General features: G+C 36.5%; 1 protein-coding gene across 2 annotated transcripts in view; it reads right to left on the bottom strand.

Annotated features, from left to right (window-relative positions):
- The window catches only part of MMS22L (MMS22 like, DNA repair protein), a 134,095-nt gene extending 121,598 nt beyond the window's left edge, over nucleotides 1-12,497 (bottom strand). For both annotated transcript variants that reach the window (XR_009354541.1, XM_059177030.1), the window contains exons 1-9: nucleotides 12,137-12,497; nucleotides 11,571-11,749; nucleotides 10,178-10,303; nucleotides 8,824-8,873; nucleotides 7,128-7,215; nucleotides 6,857-7,034; nucleotides 3,950-4,040; nucleotides 2,134-2,264; nucleotides 118-231 (exon numbers count right to left, since the gene is read on the bottom strand). Coding sequence is in view for 1 of the 2 variants with exons in the window: in XM_059177030.1 (XP_059033013.1) it covers nucleotides 118-231; nucleotides 2,134-2,264; nucleotides 3,950-4,040; nucleotides 6,857-7,034; nucleotides 7,128-7,215; nucleotides 8,824-8,873; nucleotides 10,178-10,303; nucleotides 11,571-11,734 (942 nt within the window). In the remaining variant the exon portion in view is untranslated. The remainder of the gene's footprint in view (nucleotides 1-117; nucleotides 232-2,133; nucleotides 2,265-3,949; nucleotides 4,041-6,856; nucleotides 7,035-7,127; nucleotides 7,216-8,823; nucleotides 8,874-10,177; nucleotides 10,304-11,570; nucleotides 11,750-12,136) is intronic.
- Between the last annotated feature and the right edge of the window lie 2,032 nt (nucleotides 12,498-14,529).

The raw sequence follows: 14,529 nt of genomic DNA, 5'->3' as shown, positions 1-14,529 counted from the left end.
GTGGTGGTGGTGGCTGTCTTATATAAGGAAATCTGTAACATTTTTCTTGGTGAAAACGATTAAAAATATTCAATATGAGTTTGGAACAGTAGTTAACACATTAATTTTACAACTTACTTCTGAAAGAGACCATTTACTTCTGTGTTCTAAAAGATGAATGAGTAGAACCCATAATTCTTTAATGCAGGAACATGGACAGTGGTGACTTGCTAATGCTTCAGAAGGCCTAACCTATAGAGAAGAACCAAAATGAGTTCTATAGGATTTTTTCATGCTACATATCTCTCTCCAAAGGTTTTGAAGGAATTTAGATGACTTAAAACTGATGTTTAATTATATAAAACTGTTTACAAAAATATGTGCTATTCCATCAAATTGAAAATAAATTCTCATTTTACTTTTTTTTTTTTTTAAGGTAAGTTCCACACCCAGCATAGAGTCCCACATGGAGCCCAATAATGGCTCAAACGCATGACCCTGAGATCAAGACCTAGACAGAGATCAAGAATCAGATGCCCAACTGACTGAGCAGCCCAGGTACTCTTAAATTCCCATTTTAAAACCAAAAGTATAGGATGAATTTTATTTTCTACCTTTTAAAAAACCTTTGCTTTAGGGGGGCTGGGTAGCTGAGTTGGTTAAGCCTCTGACTCTTGGTTTTAGTGTAGGTCATGATCTGTCTCCTGAGATGGAACCCCAGGTCAGGCTCCAGGCTCACATGGAGTCTTCTTGTCCCTCACCCTCTGTCCCTCCCCACCGCTAGAGTGTGCTCTCTCTCTAAAATCAGTCAATAAAATCTTAAAACAAAACAAAACAAAAACCTTTGCTTTAATCATCAGTGTTAAGCAAACTTTTTCTGAAAAGGGCTAGATAGCAAATATTTGAGGCTTTATTGGGACACAGTCTGTCACAACTCCTCAACTCTGCCACTGTTGTACAACTTCAGCCATAAGACAATAGATTAAAAAAAAAAAAAAATGGGTTATGTTCCGGAAAAATTTATTTACAAAGTCAACAATGTGTTAGATTTGGCCTCAGGGCAATGATTTCCTAACCCTGAACTAATCTATCAGCCACAATAGAAAAACTTCTAATAAAAAGATTAGAAAACAAATTTTAATCCCCTGCAAAGCAGACTAAAAAGGTTTTAGAAGTTAGAATAAATATAATTATTAGGGATTTATAAAGTTAAGCAATTTTAGGTTAAGCATTTTTTTTTTTAACAAATATATCCTCAATGACCCTAAATAATGCAAGGCATATGCACTATGTTTGCAAGTACATATAGACTTCAGAAATTCATTATGTAATTACTATTTCACATATACTACATTTAGGTTTGTAACATAATACAAAGCAAAAGGTAACTGTTACCTAAATCTTATCTGGATAATTCACTAATGACATTAATTACATTAATTATAAAATTATAGAGACCAGATTGAAAAGATTTTGATAATACATAAAACACAATCTAAATTTCAAAAAATTATAAATCCTGATTTCCTGTAAGGTTTATGCTAACAATTTGAAATAACTGATAATCTACAAATTTCCACTGCTAGAAAATGAGTAGGTACTGTAGCACCTTTAAATCACTGTCTACATTAAACACTGTATTAAACACAATTTAGTAAGAATATATAATTTCCCCCATGATTCTAGACCTTTTTTGAAAAACAAAATTTCCCTTTAAACTTGTCAACTAATTTTAGTTAAGTACTCATTTATTGTATTATGTAACAATATATATTACTAAAGAACTGGACTCTCCTATTTGCATAGAAGTTAAAATTCTAGTCATTATCATAAACATCCTGTTTCTATTTATTTTAGACAAGATGGAAAAAGCTATTTTTAAGAATAAAAAAACTGCCTCTGAATAATTAATTTAAGCCTGTTTTAAATGATTAAATCAAATTCTTTTCTCATTCAACTCCCAGGCAATAATAAATATAAAATTAGAAAAATTAACAAGTAAACCAATCAGATTAAATTCTTATAAACCACACATATTAAGTATCAAAAATACAAGCAAACTTTTTAAAAAATTTAGATTCAATTAGCCAACATATAGTACATCGTTAGTTTCAGATGTAGTAATAAAAATAAACTCTTAAAAATAAACATTACCTTGTCATACCTATTCAGTGACAGGCTTATTAAATCACAAAGGAGATTTTCACAATGGTCTTCAAAGAGGCTGACGTTGGTTAAATTGTCACCTGCCAGATTCATAAACTGATGACCGTATACGACTTGTTCTAAAAATGTAATAAAATACGTTCTATTTAAAAGTACAGTAGATTTTTACTAATTCAGAAGGAGGAAAGGAACTGTATGCTTTTAAATTGACTTACAATGAAACTGCAACACATACAGTTTAAAAACAAATTTCTTTAGAAATAAGAGTTAAATTTGGGGACAATTCCTTTCTTATATGATCACTGATATACATTACCTAAAAAAGGTAATTTTCAATTTTCTCAAGTGCCACTTAACAGACTTCTCTTTTCTTAATGTGGCCATTTTTAAAAAGTAACAATGTAATGTCACTTAAGAAAAAAAAAAAAAAGCAGGGAAATTCTAGAAAATCTTGATCAATATTTCTGACCAGTAATGGCTTCAAAACATTTTTCGAACAAATGCTGATAAATTAATCACATACGATTGTTTTGTGGTATGAACTGAGCACACCAAGGTAAGAGATACTAAAATGTGTACCTATTATCAGATTAAGTACACCTTAGAGTATTGCTCCAAGGAAATATCTGAAATAAAGTCCATGTGAGAGAAGAAATTATGTATTTGTAGACATCTTTATATATTTGTGCGCATGTATATATGTAAGTATATACACACATATATGTACATACATGTTATTTTTTTATTTATTAGTTTACCGAAAATCAGGTATTGAGATAATGGATGTCTTTATAACCTAAGTAATTTATATAATTTACAAATAAGTAATATTTACAAAATATTACTAATGGACTCAAAAGATGCCGAAGAATAAGACCAAGAAATAAACAGGCAATATGTAAAATAAAAAAAGTACTACACATAATATATATAAACTACTGATTAATTATTTTTTAAAAAGAAACATTAGCAAAAGATAATGAACAAGTAACAAAGCAACTATAAAAAACAGTAAAATTACGTAAAAATGTTCAACTTCATTGGTACTCAGAAAATTGCAAAACAGAGATTCAATATCATTTTTCATGTACTATTTGGCAAAAAATAAATGTAATTGATAATATCCACTACTGGCAAGAGACTGAGGCAAAGGCATGCTCGCAGTGGGTACAAACTGGGGAAACTGCACAGCAACTACGCAGTGTTTATGAGATTAAAGCTGGATGTGCTCCTCCAATTCTAAGAATCTACTCTAAGAATAACTTGTACATGTATTCAAAGATGTATATATACACAAAAATGTTCCGTGAAGCATTACTTGTAGTGTCAAAAAAAAAAAAAAAAGAAAAGAACTGAAATATTTTAAAAATAGGCTTGGTTAAATAAATTATAATGGAGTCATAACATACAGCCCTTAAATGAAGTATGACTATATGTATGGACATGAACAGATCTCTACAAAACTACTGAATAAAACACTACAACAGAACACTACCATTTCTGGTTAATTAGAAACAAAGACAAAAATCCTACTCATGTGTGTGTATATATATATACCTCTATACACACACACACACACACACACACACACACACATATACACACACTAAGAAGTATGGAAAGATAAATGGACCAAATCATTCTCTTAAAAAAAAAAAGGAATAAGACCTGACTTTCTACTTGGGTTACTATTTGGTATAAAATAAAAATTAAAAAACACAGAAAGCAATGATGACCTATAATTTTTTAAAAGCAATTAAGGGTTTAGATTTTAAAAAGACAAATCAGAAATCCATAAACTTACTCAATTTTTCACCAAGCATGTGAAGAATTTCTAGCACCATCCAATGGATATCTAAGTGGAGATGTAATAAATGCCATGATGGTGGAAAAAGCTGTGAATGACATTATCAACTGTGATTGAGAATTCATAGTATTTTAGTAGGTATTTTACAGCATGCTATGACACTCCTCCATAAACACAAGGATAAAGAACCAATTAACTTTACCCACTATTTAAAAGCTCAGGGAAAAACCTGGTCTTGTCCATTAGAGGAATCTTTCACTGGAGATCTTTGAAAGCATATATTCATCTGATGATTTAGGACAGACCCACCTTGAAGCTGCTGAATAGACTTGTATAGTAAAGGCCCTTCTTTTTTTTAAGATTTTATTTATTTGACAGATAGAGATCACAAGTAGGCAGAGCAGCAGGTGGGGGTGGGGGCGATATAGGGCTCGATCCCAGGACCCTGAGACCATGACCTGAGCCGAAGGCAGAGGCTTAACCCACTGAGCCACCCAGGCGCCCCGTAAAGGCCCTCCAACCAACCTCTGATTTTACTACAGCAGCAAGGCAGTAAAAGAATTTTTTAACCACTTATTTTCATAATCTTGTTTTAGATTTTAGCTAGCAAATATGTTTTTAAATGTAATGAGTACCCAGGAACTCCTATAAAATACTTCAACAGGAGAACTTTAGACTATCATGTAGACACTACTGAGATGCCAATTAAGAAACTGAAGTTAAAAGCAGTGAAGAAATTTACATTCCATCTCATGCATTAAGATTCAAATCTAATTCTGATTCAAAAGCCAGTGCGCTTAACTGCTGTGCTATGTAGTAGGGTTGTCCATAACCTTCCCCTAGCCAACATTTAGTATCACCTCAAAAATAAATAAGAATGATATACACACTATATTAAGAGAACAAGGAAGAATGAGAGGGGACCTGTCTTACCAAATATGCAAGCAAAATAAAATGCTACACTAGAAAAAACAGTATTGGCTCATAAATAAATAAATAATAAAAATTGGCAAGAGAGAAACAAACGCGGTTATGTCCAGTCAGTGGGAAAACGTGGGCCATTCATTAAAAGACTGGTTATTATCCTATTCATTTGCAAGAAACTGAAGTTAGATTTCCCACCTCCAGGCATATTTTTAAAAAGAGATGAATTAGAAAGATAAATGTAAAAAACAAGTACATTTTTAACAACCGCACAGAGATGATACACAAGAAAAATCCAACAAATGTAACTATATACAAAACTTAAACCATCTCCATAGCAAAACACCTTAATTGCTAAAAAAAAATTGATGAAAATATCTGTCATACATAATACCCAACAAATATCTCTAATAAAAAAATTTCCTTAAAAATAAGACAAATGCTTGGGGCGCCTGGGTGGCTCAGTGGGTTAAAGCCTCTGCCTTCGGCTCAAGTCATGATTTCAGGGTCCTGGGATTGCGCCCCACATCGGGTTCTCTGCTCAGCGGGGAGCCTGCTTCCTCCTCTCTCTCTCTCTGCCTGCCTCTCTGCCTACTTGTGATCTCTGTCAAATAAATAAATAAAATCTTAAAAAAAAAAAATAAGACAAATGCTTAACTGAAAATACCATCAATGTTTTTCATAAATAAGATAGGTAAAACACAAGAAATATATTACGTCTTGAAAGATACTTTTTAAGATTTTTTTCTGTTGTTTCAGAAAATAGGATTTCAGAGTATGATTTTTTTGTGTATATGCTTTAAAAATTCAGCCTTCTGATCTTCAAATAACCTCTTTTCAAGTTTGCTTTAATTAAAAAACCTATGAAAAGCAAAACCTAGTTTGAGAACCTTTGCAGTCTTTATTTCCACTACTAGATAAATTATTAATTTTTATTTTCTTAAGCAGTTAATTAATATCCAGAAAATAAAACCAGTCTGATGTTATCGAGACCAAAATGAAGGAAAAATATCCCTCTCCCATAATCTATCCACAAATATTTATTAAGTATCATGATTAAAGGCAATTACCTATTTGCTTTCTATGGATTAGAGATATTAACCTGCAAATTCAATTAGGACCCATTATTTTTAGTATTACATATATTGGTCCCTGATAAAAAGAGTACATTATTTTGTTGTTGTTAAACTTCAGAAAAATATATGAACATTTATTCATACCTTACACTTTGGCAAAGACACATGCCTAAAAACTGAATGTTATTCAAATTGGTGTAAGTCAGATGAAAGAAGTTGACAGTTCAGGGAATCCCATGGGGAATTATAATTTGCCACTCACATAAGCTCACATTTTCTTATGGAGCATTTGTTAACTACATCTATATAAGCTGGGTAATGCTATCAATATAAATTTTTAAAAACCAAACTTCAGTAGGAATGATTTCACAGGCTGAAAAAAGGGGCATAGTCAAAACAATGTTAATCATACTCCAAAGAGCTCTCAAAACTAAGAACAGACATAATGTTAGATTTTGAAAGTGTAACTTTTATAAGGTGATCTTGAATTTTACTGCAATAGATACTAGGATTTGCCCAAACCTTCATCAATGGGAAAAATGACACCAATTTTTTAAAATAAAGGTTATTTTGCTTTGAAAACTGTGCATATCTGCACATTATAAATTGGAATCAAGAAAAGCCATCACTACTTCAGCCTATTATAGTCTAGGCACTTTATTTAATTAATTTTAATTTATCTAATTTTCCTAATAACTCTAGGAAGCAAATCAATTATACACATGAGGAGACTAAGGCAAGAGGTATTGCTTGCCCAATGGCACATAATTAGAACAGGAGCCAGAATTTGAACTCAGTCTGGTTCCAGAGCTGCACTCTTGACTGGTTTCCCTCATTCTTGAGGGAATTCCTTGCACAAAGAGAGAAACCTGATGATTTAAAAATTAAATGAAATAATTCAAACCTTAATTTGGTTTTGATTTGCAAATGCTCCTAGATTAATACTGGGAAGTTCAGATAGATGTCCAATATACAAGAGTAATCCATGAAGTTCATCAAGCAACACAGAAGGAAGTTGTGCCTCCAAAGTTTCATAGGGATGGACAGGAACAGGACTATCGGCATTTTGTACTTTCAGGTATCTAAAAAAGACATATGCGATAAATAACCAGAGTATGGATGAACACGCACTCAGAAGTTCACACAGTAATCAAAATACCCATTTGACATCTTACCTAAAGATGAAAACTTTAACATAATGAAGAAATGTCACGCATTGCTGTCTAATATTGTCTGCTTTGCAGTGTAGAGTGGATATCTTCCCTGAAGCCAAAATAGACTGTTATCAAAGTTTAAATAATCAGTGGGCAGTGACAAAAAAAATTTGTGAGCCATACAAGCAGAAATTCATTTGTGATTTCATCCCTTCCAAACTCATCACTCTATCACACATTCTGATCCAACCATACATAATTACCACTTCCTGCTTCCTGAACTTAGGTTTTAATACACCTAAATGATTTTCACTATACAGTTGTTTCTACACAGAACTCTCCTGATCCCCAAAACTTTCACCTACCTACTTTTTCCTTATAGACCAAGATCTGGCATCACTCAGTCATGGGCACCTAAACAGATGAAGCCCCAGGCTCCCATAGCAGCTTATACACTCTGCAATTACTGCACTCTTCATTTACCAAGCTGTCCTATGCTTGTGTGCCTGTATGTCCTACCAACTACAAACTCCTCAGCAGATTCTTCCACTTCGATTCATTGACCTTACACAGTACCTGGCATGAAAGAGGGCCTCAGGTGATAAATAATACTCAACATTTACTGAGCACATAGTGAGAAAACAAAACAGCCCTTCCGGCCAATAGCTAACAACTAGGTCATGATGTTCCCTACTGAAATTAAGATTTTCATAAAATGTTGAAAGTAATCAGATGAGGCCACTCTGTGATTATGGTGAAACAAGACAAAAACAAAATCTCTCTGTGATCATGAAAAACTAACAAAATACAAAAACAAAATATTTTCCTCTTGCACCTAACATGACTATTACTTCTTTACTAATGAGAACCCTCCCTACCCTGTCTTTATTGGTCCTACCTCCTAGACAAAAATTAACATATTCAGTTCATTACATTGTCCCTGTTTCTTAACAGCATCCAATCCAAAATAAAGTCCTAGTCCCCTTAAACTCTCCAAATCACCAGCACAAGTATAAACCCTATCACAAGCCCCTCCCTACTCTCTGAGAAGCCCCAACTGTTTCTCATGATGTATATTTCCTTCTTGTGTCAGTAAGCTACTCAACCTTTCATTGACCAAAGGTGTGTTCCAGGTGATCTTTAGTTGCTGGGCACCACTAATAACAGATATTAGCCTGAGCACTTAACATGCATTATATCATTTATCCTCACAAGAACATAATGAGGTGGGAACCATTACCTGGTGTGAGACCAACAGTTAGCTAGGTTGAAACCGAGGCTGGCGACACTGCCATGATTCTAATTACTACACTGTAGCACAGTTGCCAGAAAGGAGAAGCAGCAAGCCCCCACTAAAACACTGCCTTCAATTCCCTTTCCTACCTTAACTATACCAATCGCACCCTCAACGAAAAACCCATTAAATGTTAAAAACAAACTAAAAGACCAAGACAGCATGAGGTCCCACTCCCCACCCCTTAAAGCAATTTGCTAATTCACTTTAGAAATGTTTAGCCCTAAATCAATTTTATCACAGACATAGAAAAATACTACAAATCACAGCTACAAAAAATTTAAATGTCACATTTTTTCTGAACACAAAACACTATCCTGAACTTCTAACCTAATGCTTCTTCCTCGAAATTATTATATCCTAACTATGCATCAAAAATAGATGTGCAATTCTTTTTTGCCATGAAAAACACTTAAAACTTACCAAAATCACAGTTAGCCTGTAATAAGGTTTCCAAGTTGTATAGTTGCTGCCTAATATAAAAAAAAATAAGGTAAGAGTTAATTTTGGAAAAGTATATATAATTATAATTATAGATTTTGCTATCAATGAGATTGTTTATATACACTCAAAAAGTTTAAGATACTTACATAAAAATCCTACATTAACAGTTACATAACAAAATGTTAAATTGTATCAGAATATTATACTATAGGAGTTCAGAAGAAGAACAGAGTAACTTAGACTAGAGTTATCAAGGAAAGCTGTATTTATGATGTGCCCCCCTTAATACCTGAAAGTAATCTCTTGTCTTTCTTCCTAATTGCCTTTCAACTTCACCTATGTCCTGAATAAATACTCAACTCACTCTGTTACGTTCAGGTTTACAAAGAATCACTCAGTCAACCTGTTCTCCCAGTAAAACATATAACAAGGCTCATACAACAAGGCTACACTGTCTCTTCACAAGGCCTCAAGGGATGAGGGTGGGAGAAAGAATTGCTCCACATTTCCATTTAAATGTACTACATACATATTCTTAATGTACTTTTAAATAATATTTGCTTTCAACAACTGATTCCAGTTCAAAATCATGTAAAATCTAAATATGGACTGTGTTTTAAATGATAAGGAATTATTTTGTTAAATGATAATGAATGTTAATCGTGATAATGAGACACTGTTTTTTAAAAATTCATATTTTTAAGAAATGCTTAATTGAAAATACTTAAGGATGAGAGTAACATGATGTCTGGAATCTGCTATAAATACTTAAACTAAAAAAAAGAGGGAAAGGGACAGACGAAGAAAATGTGTTAAAACCTTGTTTATTGCTACTGAGGGAGGGCATGTGAAGGTTCATTATAGAACTCTACATTTGTGTGTGTCTGGAAAATTTCACTAAAATTTTTTAATGTCCAAACTGATCATATTAATTACTCACATTAATCTACAGTCTGAAAGATGTATTTGTAAAGTCTGAGTTCATTCCCTAAACATCAGTGAAAGACTATGACAATTCAGCAACAAAAGTAGTATTTTAGTTTTCTTCCAAAATTATAATATGGTTCAAAGCCTTAAATATTTGTCTTCAATAGATGATGTTAACAATAAAAAGTGTAAAGAAAAATGAAGACTCACTTAAAAACTCATTAAAACACTGCTCCATCAAACTTTACTATGGATTGTTGTTACTGATAAGATAATCAAGGGAGCAACATGAACTAACTCCACTCACGCTTTTGTAATACTGTTATTAGAAACCACCTGGCAAACCAACTTACACAACTGAATAACATCTATGCTCAAAAGCAGTTAAAAACAAAACAAAACATACCTGAATAAATGAAAAAGTACTCTAGATGAATTCACTAACGCTGTTTCAGTAACCCACTGAATGCCAAATATTTCCACTGTATCTTCTTCAAAATTAGTTGGTAAAGGGTCAAGATTCAAAATTAATCTGAAATGAAAGCTCTGATTTAATCTCATAAAAAGTATGCGAAATCCCAAGTATAGCATATCTTTCTTGTCATTATATAAATCCATATGGCATGTGACATGTCAACAATGATATCATAAAATTATGATATACCTTGGTACCTTACATATTCAGGAATTACTACATTTAGATTGTATGAAAAATTCAGCCACATATAGTGATAAAAAAGCATAACTAAAGAAAAAATGTAACTTAGGGGAAAACCTCAAAAAGTAAGTCTAGAGAACATTTTTTTTTGCCTATGGTCTTCAGTTGAAGAATTTCATCCTTGGAGGGGACATTTAATTTTTAAAACAGCTCAAAATTACTCTGAGCCATGTCTGGAGCATAATCAAACTGAATAAACTCTTTTACGGTCTCAAACAAGGTACAACTATAAAATCAGCAAAAATGGCTTCCTTTCTGACTGAAATTGCCTCAGCAGGTATTTCCAAAATATTTCAACAACTGCAGTTTTACAGCGATTTGGGTACATCTGCCCAAGGTAAGAATTTTAAAACATTCCTGTGAACTTAACACAATGTGGTGAATTTATTCAAAAGCTAAAACAAAAATAAGACTGACTTCTGTGTACAGATACACAGAATCAGAAGGAACTGGGGCAACAAAACAATGTCTATGTCTAACTTAAGAATTACTGAGGAGCTCCTGGTTATTATTTCATGTTTTAGAAGGAGATATCATTTCGAAGAGCCCAGCTAGTTCAGAATTCACTTTAAGTAAAAGGGGAAGTTAGTAGCCAGTTTCCTACCCCAAAACTGAGGTAGCTGGGAGTTAAGAAAACATCCAGTATCAAGAAGTTCTCCTCAGGGGCGCCTGGGTGGCTCAGTGGGTTAAAGCCTTTGCCTTCGGCTCAGGTCATGATCTCAGGATCATGGGATCGAGTCCCGCATCGGGTTATGTGCTCAGCGGGGAGCCTGCTTCCTCCTCTCTCTCTCTCTGCCTGCCTCTCTGCCTACCTGTGATCTCTGTCAAATAAATAAATAAAATCTTTTAAAAAAAAAAGTTCTCTTCAATATCCAAAAATCTTTCAGGTATGCTCTAACCAGGAAAGCGATAACAGAACTGAGAGCCTGCACCTATGTTACAAACAGCCTACGCCGATTTGCAAAAACATGGCTTGAACATCGAAGTTTAGTTGACTGAAATCATAACCGATTAACATTCCTAACAAACTGATGGAAAATTTGATAAGGGAAAAACACCGTCTCCGATGTTTTTAACCTACCGCTTAAGGGCTCCGCTGGAAAGGTAGGACTCTCCAGAAAAATGACTTCCTCCTCCTGTGTTGTCAAAACCACAAGAAAAGCAAGGGGGTTTGCACCATTCTGTCCCCAGCTCCAGTTCCAAGCTGTCGGTCAGGAACATCGGCGCAGCACAACAGTTATCCATGATTTACTTTCGGTCCTGAAATGTTTGGAACTCACAATTACCATTCAAGACTCCAAAGATCCTGGGATTAGATTCCAGGAGGTGGGGCAGGCAAAGAGATTGGCGGTGATCTCAGAAAGTTCTCAAAAGGTCCCTCCAGCACAAAGAAACAAGCCCGAGGACCCAATTCCTCAAAAAACTCTCCCCACATCGACACCCCGATATCCAGGCTGTCAGAACTGAGAAGGCACCCCCCTGCCCCCGCCCCGACTGGTTGTGGCAGGAACTTCACACCTGCCACACCTAGGTCGGATTCTGCAGCCGGGACAGCGTGAAAAGGAAAGCAATGTTTGCAGGACAGATCCAGCTTCAGCTGCCGACCCCTCCTCAACCTGCGCCGCCAGCTGCGTCACCGAAACGTACCGAGCCAGCTTCCCAGCCGCGCGCGGTGGGAAAGTTCCCTTGAGCACTCCGGGTGGGGATCAGGGACCGCCCGGCGCCAATCTTCGTTTCTCCCAGACCGGAGGCAAGTTCCGCCAGGTCCCCACTCGGCGGGGACCAGCCCGCGCCGGGCACAGGGCGAAGGAAGCCGGAGTCCTGCGCACCCGGACGCCCCTCGATTGAAGCACGGCGTACCTGCTCACACTTTCGGGCCCCGAGATCCGCCCCCCAGCTGCCGGGTCTACAGCCCCGACGCTGGTGAGGTCTAAATCAGAAAACAGGCGAACTTCCCGCCACGGCGCGCCCGCTCCCAGGAAGGGCGGGGCCACGGCGCAGCCCGCCCCTGGAGATCCGCTCGCGTGGTCTCGGCGGGAACCGCCGGCGCTCCGCGGGTTCTCGCGAGAGTCAGCCGCCCGAGGACTCGGTCCTGCGAGCCGCCGGTCCCCACCCCGCCCCGTCTCCCTGTGTGTGTAGCTTTAATTGGTGAGTTCGGCGGGAAGGCGGGCCCTCACGGGGAAAGGAAACTGGAGGCTGAGGTGAGCAAGGCGTAGGGACAGCTGGGTGTTCTCCGCGCCGAGCCCAGAAGAAGACTCTTGCTCAAGTGAGGTCAAAGTGGGTATCTCGTTCACACCCAGAGCCGCGGCATCCCCTCCTGTTGCCCCGCAAGTGCCAGCAACGCTTTTGTTAAGATCAAGGATGCCTATTGTTCGTGGTTTGTGGACGAGGCATGTGCGAAAATGAGGTTAACCCAGCCTGTAGAAGCACCTAGGAAGTCAGGTGGTCCTTGCTTTTGGCATAAAACCGTTGCTCCCCTTATTTGCAGTACATCTGGCCAGGTTTCAGTCGGTTAAGCCTGGTCGCTCTTGGGAGGTATAACCCATGGGCAGCATTGGTATCTTTTAAAAGTATTCTTTAGAACCTATGCAGAAGACTTTTCACAGTGTAAATCAGAGATACACTTTTAAGTGTATCACTGACTTAAAATTCGAGGAAAACGTGATAATTGCGCCTTCAGATCTGTAATTTTGAGTATTCGCCATTGCCCATTCCTCCAGAATAGTTTGTCCTGGGTTTAACTCATGTTCGGAGAACCTGTCTTAACTCCTCTGCTCAAACGAGATACTGCACATGTTCTAAGAAATGGGATGAGGAAGGGGGAAAAACACAATATGATCCCTATTGTGACTTTAACCTGGAGCTACTGCGAACTTACTCCATTAAGTTCACAGGATGTGCCCTGAGACTTCATGTCTTGTTGGCGACCTGGAGATTTTAGGGTCCAGGGGGAGTTCTAGCATGACACCTTTCATCTGTAACAATCCACAGGAAACTGTCTTGGTCAGAGAATACTGGGCCCCAGCAATGTTTAGGAGAATTAGTTCAACAGACATTATTATTTCTTCCTCTAATCAAAACATTCTAATAGACCCCTTTTTCCTTTTTCAAGTGCCTGATAAGAGATCCACTTGGTTGAACCAATAAGTAGAATGTGAAGAACCAAGTAAGTTCCCTGTAAATAATGTAAGCTAGTACTCTGATGCATTTCAGTAACAACCCCCAGCAAGTAAACAGACACCGTGCTGAAGAGAGGTGATTAAAGATGCTTAATGAAAGGGCATTTATAAAGATATGGACAGGGTTTCTGGAAAACAAAAAGTGACCGTGAAGCATCCAGAACTAAACAGAGAGTCATTATCATCCTTAGGCCTAAGAGTTTTAGGGGAAGAGGGATTACCAGAGCCTTGTTCAGGCAGGAGCCACCTACCTGAGAGTCACCTATCTTACCTTCCTTCATAAAGGAACATAGTTCCTGCCAACCTGTAATCCAGCAGAGAGGAGCTGGAAGGATTAAGTATGCAAACCATTTTCCCTCTGTACTGCACTGTCCCAACTGGTGGTTGGACATCTTTCAACCTAAAGACAGAGGGCAAGGATGTAACCTATAAAGTTCAGGCTCCCAGGATGGAGTCCAGCGTGAAGAAGGGTAGAGAGTGAATCTGACAGAAAGGGGTAAATTTTATAAAGAAGACATAACAATACTAAATGTATAATAACTTTGATATATATATATAAAGGGATATAATATATATTTATATATATATTACTTTATATATATTAATATATGTAAAAAGGGATAATATATATAAACGTTTATATATATATATGGACAAATTTATTATAGGAGAAAAACCCAAACCTATAATTAGTTACAGAGCTCAACACTGCTCTCTCTGTAATTGGTAGAACCAAGAAAGAGAGAATTATTATAGACTTGAACCGTACTATCAACCAACTTGACCTAATTGATGTATTTATAGGTGACTCAACCTGATAATACACTCTTTACAAGTACATATGGAACATTGACTAAGGTA

Source organism: Mustela lutreola, chromosome 6 (genome assembly GCF_030435805.1).
Source record: "Mustela lutreola isolate mMusLut2 chromosome 6, mMusLut2.pri, whole genome shotgun sequence".
Classification (NCBI taxonomy): Eukaryota; Metazoa; Chordata; class Mammalia; order Carnivora; family Mustelidae; genus Mustela; species Mustela lutreola.
The sequence above is the reverse complement of the archived record's forward strand: the minus strand, read 5'-3'. Positions and strand labels throughout refer to the sequence as shown.